At 69.0% G+C, this 6,097-nt stretch overlaps 1 protein-coding gene across 1 annotated transcript in view; it reads right to left on the reverse strand.

Moving 5' to 3' along the window:
- PPARA (peroxisome proliferator activated receptor alpha) overlaps positions 1–6,097 on the reverse strand; it is a 34,984-nt gene that overhangs the window by 4,363 nt on the left and 24,524 nt on the right. The window contains exons 2-4 of the mRNA XM_036420237.2: positions 5,491–5,736; positions 5,230–5,390; positions 1,851–1,989 (exon numbers count right to left, since the gene is read on the reverse strand). Of these exons, the coding sequence (XP_036276130.1) occupies positions 1,851–1,989; positions 5,230–5,390; positions 5,491–5,698 (508 nt within the window). The 5' untranslated portion in view covers positions 5,699–5,736. The remainder of the gene's footprint in view (positions 1–1,850; positions 1,990–5,229; positions 5,391–5,490; positions 5,737–6,097) is intronic.

A 6,097-nucleotide genomic window follows, 5' to 3' on the forward strand; every position in this document is an offset into this window, starting at 1 on the left:
AGCAGCGTGGCGAGCGGAGGGCTGGCCGCGGCACGCGGGACGGAATGGACAGTCCGGTCAGTGCTGCCTCAGCCCCGCTCCCCCTTCTGCTTTGGAGATGAAAGTGAAACCCAGGCCCCGCTGCCCCTGCCCCTTGTCAATGGTCACAGTAGCCGGGCCAGCGGGCCAGGGTGGCTCAGTGGTTGAACATCGACCTGTGACCCGGAAGTCACGGTTAGATGCCCGGTCGGGGCGCATGCCCTGGGTTGTGGGTGTGCAGGAGGCAGCTGATCAATGAGTCTCTCTCTTCACTGATGTTTCTCTCTCTCCCTGAACTCTCTTCCTTTCTGAGCTCAATACAGATATCTATTAAAAAAAAAAAATTTTTTTTTAAGGTTAAAATAAAAGGCAGTGGCATAAACCGCTGCTTAGGCAGGATGGGCTTCGGCTGCTGCCCCGGGCACTATCGTCTGTGACGGAGGAGGTGAAGGTGAGCCTCGCACCTCTGCCTTTTTCCAGAAGATAGGCCGCAACTTTTGTGAGCTCGTTGTTTTATTTTTTAAATGTTTTTATTCATTTCAGAGAGAGGAAGGGAGAGGGGGAGAGGGAGAGAAACATCAATGATGAGAGAGAGAGAGAGAGAGAGAGAGAGAAACATCACTAATGAGAGAGAATCACGGATCAGCTGCCTCCTGCACGCCCCTCACTGGGGATGGAGCCCAAAACCCAGGCCTGTGTCCTGACCGGGAATTGAACCGTGACCTCCTGGTTCATAGGTGGACGCTCTATCTCTGAGCACCTGGTAGGGCTGACCTCGTTATTTTAAATCCACTTTCACCCGATAGCTGGCGCGCTCTACAATGAGACCAGACTCTAGTGCAATTAACTCCCATCAGGCTGGATGCTCACAACGGCTCCCGCTTCCCGTGTGTGACCTGAACCACGGCCCTGTCTGCCGTCGGCCGCTGACAACTCAGTGTCTGGCACGTCTAACAGGGACTCCCGGTGGGGCTGGTCCACTGCCCACGATGCTGCCTGCCGGGCACTGACGGCCCGGTGTGACCCGGGCATGGACGGCCCGGTGTGACCCGGGCCCTGACGGCCCGGTGTGACCTGGGCACGGACGGCCGCGGTGTGACCCGGGCACGGACGGCCCGGTGTGACCGGGCACGGACGGCCCCGGTGTGACCGGGCACGGACGGCCCCGGTGTGACCTGGGCACGGACGGCCCCGGTGTGACCTGGGCACTGACGGCCGTCCATGTCCCGGGCACTGACGGCCTGGTGTGACCGGGCACGGACGGCCCGGTGTGACCCGGCACTGACGGCCGCCCATGTCCCGGGCACGGACGGCCCAGTGTGACCCGGGCACGGACGGCCGCGGTGTGACCCGGGCACAGACGGCCCAGTGTGACCCGGGCACGGACGGCCCGGTGTGACCTGGGCACTGACGGCCGTCCATGTCCCGGGCACGGACGGCCCAGTGTGACCCGGGCACAGACGGCCCAGTGTGACCCGGGCACGGACGGCCCGGTGTGACCCGGGCACAGACGGCCCAGTGTGACCCGGGCACAGACGGCCCAGTGTGACCCGGGCACGGACAGCCGCCCATGTCCCAGGCACAGACGGCTATGGCATGGCCCGGGCACGGACGGCCCGGTGTGACCTGGGCACGGACGGCCCGGTGTGACCCGGGCACAGACGGCCCAGTGTGGCCCGGGCACGGACGGCTATGGCATGGCCCGGGCACGGACGGCTATGGCATGGCCCGGGCACGGACGGCCGTGGTGCGTGCTTTCCACTAGCCCCTCGGATGGCGGCGGACGGGCCGGGGGCGGGGGGAGGGGGCAGAGGCGACGCAGCCTTACCTACCGTTATGGGACATCCCGACCGCCAGGCACTTGTGGAAGCGGCAGTACTGGCACTTGTTGCGGTTCTTCTTCTGGATCTTGCAGCTCCGCTCGCACTTGTCGTAGGCCAGCTTCAGGCGGATGGTGCGCCGGAAGAAGCCCTGTGGGAGGCAGGCGTGAGGCCGGGCCGCAGCCAGCCCTGTGCCTGCGGCGGGAGCCCGTCAGGGACTGAGTGCGGGAGGTCTGTGCAATGGCGACGCGCTGACAAAAATTTACATTTCGTTCCAGGGAAAAGCAGGGACAAGAAAACGAGGCAAAACTCAAAATAGTCCCCAGTGCCCTCAGCCGGCTTGGAGGGACACAATTCTAACACCCAAAGAGCTGCTCGGTACTGCTATAATTTACACACTTTTTAAATGTATTCTTCTTTAAAAATATGTTCTTATTGATTTCAGAGAGGAAGGGAAGAGAGAAACATCAACGATGAGAGAGAATCACGGATCAGCTGCCTCCTGCACACCAGGCTGCCTCACGTGGCCATGCTACCTGCACACCAAGCCACCTCACGTGGCCATCCCTCTTGCACACCAGGCTGCCTCACGTGGCCGCCCCTCCTGTGCACCAGGCTGGCTCACGTGGCCGCCCCTCCTGTGCACCAGGCTGGCTCACGTGGCCGCCCCGCACACCAGGCCGCCTCACGTGGTGTCCTGCGCACCAGCTGGCTGGAGGCGGTGCTGTGCTGGGAGCAGGCAGTGTGCACGTCCACTGGAGGCCGTGGCCTCCAGAAGCTCGTCACACGCCCGCGGGCACAGGAGGGGACGTCCCCCCTGTCACCGGCACTCAGACGACTGGCTCTGCTGGGCGTCAAGCACGAGGCCCCTGACACGTGCCTGTCGCTGTGAGAGGACGCCACACGTGGGACGGCCGGTGTCCGAGTGGTCCTTCCTACGGCGCGCTGGGACAGTGGCTCAGTGGGCAGAACGCCGGGGACACGGCCGGACCTGCTGAGCCGCTGGCCCTGCGTCACGTGTGTGTGGGTCTGGCCGAGCCCCAGAACGTGGAGCTGCCCAAGGGTACTCGTGGCGGGGAGGGGGTGGTCCAGAGCAGCGGGGGCGGGGAGGGGGGTCCAGAGCAGCGGGGGCGGGGAGGGGGTGGTCCAGAGCAGCGGGGGCGGGGAGGGGGGTCCAGAGCAGGAGGGGCGGGGAGGGGGGGCCAGAGCAGCAGAGGCGGGGGCGGGGGGGGTCCAGAGCAGCGGGGGCAGGAAGGGGGGGGTCCAGAGCAGCGGGGGCGGGGAGGGGGTGGTCCAGAGCAGCGGGGGCGGGGAGGGGGGGTCCAGAGCAGCGGGGAGGGGGGGTCCAGAGCAGCGGGGGCGGGGAGGGGGGTCCAGAGCAGCGGGGAGGGGGGGGTCCAGAGCAGGGGGGGCGGGGAGGGGGGTCCAGAGCAGCGGGGAGGGGGGTCCAGAGCAGCGGGGGAGGGGGTGGTCCAGAGCAGTGGGGGCGGAGGGGGGGGGGTCCAGAGCAGCGGGGGCGGGGAGGGGGGGTCCAGAGCAGCGGGAGCGGGGAGGGGGGTTCAGAGCAGGAGGGGCGGGGAGGGGGGTCCAGAGCAGCGGGGGAGGGGGTGGTCCAGAGCAGTGGGGGCGGAGGGGGGGGTCCAGAGCAGCGGGGGCGGGGAGGGGGGGTCCAGAGCAGCGGGGGCGGGGAGGGGGGGGGTCCAGAGCAGCGGGGGGCGGGGAGGGGGGGGTCCAGAGCAGCGGGGGCAGGAAGGGGGGGGTCCAGAGCAGAGCGGGGGCAGGAAGGGGGGGGTCCAGAGCAGCGGGGGTGGGGAGGGGGGGTCCAGAGCAGCGGGGGCGGGGAGGGGGGTCCAGAGCAGCGGGGAGGGGGGGGGGTCCAGAGCAGCGGGGGCGGGGAGGGGGGGTCCAGAGCAGCGGGGGCGGGGAGGGGGGGTCCAGAGCAGCGGGGGCGGGGAGGGGGGTCAGAGCAGCGGGGGGGGGTCCAGAGCAGCGGGGGCGGGGAGGGGGGGCCGAGCGCGGGCGGGCGGGAGGGGGGTCCAGAGCAGCGGGGGAGGGGGGGGGGGGTCCAGAGCAGCGGGGGGGGGGGGGGGGGTGTCCGAGCAGCGGGGGCGGGGAGGGGGGGTCCAGCGCAGCGGGGGCGGGGAGGGGGGGGTCCAGAGCAGCGGGGGGGGGAGGGGGGGGGTCCAGAGCAGCGGGGGCGGGGAGGGGGGGGTCCAGAGCAGCGGGGGCGGGGAGGGGGGGGTCCAGAGCAGCGGGGGCGGGGAGGGGGGTCCAGAGCAGCGGGGGGGAGGGGGGGTCCAGAGCAGCGGGCGGGGGAGGGGCGGGAGGGTGTGGTCCAGAGCAGCGGGGGCAGGGGGAGGGGTCCAGAGCAGCGGGGGAGGGGGGGGGTCCAGAGCAGCGGGGGGGCAGGGGGGGTCCAGAGCAGCGGGGGAGGGGGGGTGGTCCAGAGCAGCGGGGGAGGGGGGTGTCCAGAGCAGCGGGGGCGGGGAGGGGGGGGTTCCAGAGCAGCGAGGGCTGGGAGGGGGGGGTCCAGAGCAGCGAGGGCTGGAGGGGGGGGGTCCAGGAGGGGGGGGGGTCCAGAAGCAGCGAGGGCTGGGAGGGGGGTGGTCCAGAGCAGCGGGGCGGGGAGGGGGGGGGTCCAGAGCAGCGGGGGCGGGAGGGGGGGGGTCCAGAGCAGCGGGGGCGGGGAGGGGGGGGTCCAGAGCAGCGAGGGTGAGGAGGGGGGGGTCCAGAGCAGCGGGGGAGGGGGGCGGTCCAGAGCACCGGGGGCGGGGAGGGGGGAAGGCAGCACCAGGCCGGCCGCTCCATGCCCCGTGGCCGCTGAGCGAGAAGACCCGGCCTCTGGTTGCCATGGGACCTGCTCTCTGGCGTGCGGGTGAGGAAGGGAGACGGGGACTGAGCTCCAGCTGCGCCTCCGAGGGAAGGCCCTGAGCGGGCACCCGGGCCTCCAGCGCGGAGCTCACCAGGCCGGTGCGGGGCCTGCAGACTCTCCGGGGAGAGGCACCCGCTGCCTCGCTCAGTTCCACCTCTACTGCCGCCGGCAGATCTGTTTTCGCAACGACAAGCATCGTGCACAAAAGGAGAGGCCCTGGCTGGTGTGGGACAGTGTCGGCCTGTGGACACAAGGGTCCTGGGTTTAAAGGGTCCCGGGTTCGATTCTGGTCAAGGGCATGCACCTCGGTTGCAGGCTCCTCCCCGGCCCAGGCCCTGGTCAGGGTGCCTGTGCAGGAGGCAGCCCATTGATGTGTTTCTCTCACATCGACGTTTCTCTCTGTCTCCCTCTCTTCCACTGTCTCCAACAACCAATGGGAAAGTACCCTTGGTGAGGATTAAAAACAAATAAAATAAATGAAATAAAGGAGCCGCCCGCGGTCCCTGGCGCAGGCCGTACCTTGCAGCCTTCGCACGCGTGCACCCCGTAGTGGTAGCCGGAGGCCTTGTCCCCGCAGACTCTGCACTCGATGTGGAGGGCCGTGCCGGAGGCCTCGTCGGCGCTGCCGGGGACGGCGGGGCAGGAGACGGAGGAGGGGCTGGACGCCGGGGACAGCGTGTCTGAGGACAGAGGGGGACTGAGTGTTTACAGCACACACACACACACACCCCCGCTGAAGGGCGCCTCGCTGGGGGAGAACGGCTCCCGGACCGCACCCACCGGTGACGGCGGAGCCCTCGGACCCGGGGCCGCTCCCCAGGCACTGGTAGTCGGTGAAGCTGAAGCTGCCGGCGCTGTCCTCGCCGAGGGGCGGCGGCAGCTCTGGGAGGCCGCCCATCTCCTGCAGGAACTCCTCTGACAGCGGGCTCTCCAGGTCCTCGGCCTCCAGGGGGAAGAGGCCGCAGATCGGGCTCTCGGTGTCCACCATCCTGCCCGCGGCGCCGGCCGCCGGCCCGCCGCCCGGAGCTGCGGAGAGAGAGGGCGGTGAGGCTGCCGGAGGGCACGGCCCCCCTCCCGGGAGCGTCCTTCCCCGAGGACGCCACGGCCCGAACCGCACGGACGGCCCCCGCCTCCGCCCGAGTCCGTCTTCCTTTTTAGTGTTTCCATTGGTTTCTTTTAGAGAGAAAAGGAGGGGGGCAGGGAGAAACATCCATGATGAGCCGAAACCGGTGTGGCTCAGTGGATAGAGCGTCGGCCTGCGGACGGAAGGCTCCCAGGTTCAATCCGGTCAAGGGCATGTACCTTGGTTGCGGGCACATCCCCGGTGGGGGGGCGTGCAGGAGGCAGCTGATCTCTATCCCTCTCTCTTCCTCTCGGTAAAAAATTC

The sequence above is a fragment of the Pipistrellus kuhlii genome, unplaced genomic scaffold (genome assembly GCF_014108245.1).
Source record: "Pipistrellus kuhlii isolate mPipKuh1 unplaced genomic scaffold, mPipKuh1.p scaffold_m20_p_64, whole genome shotgun sequence".
NCBI lineage: Eukaryota > Metazoa > Chordata > Mammalia > Chiroptera > Vespertilionidae > Pipistrellus > Pipistrellus kuhlii.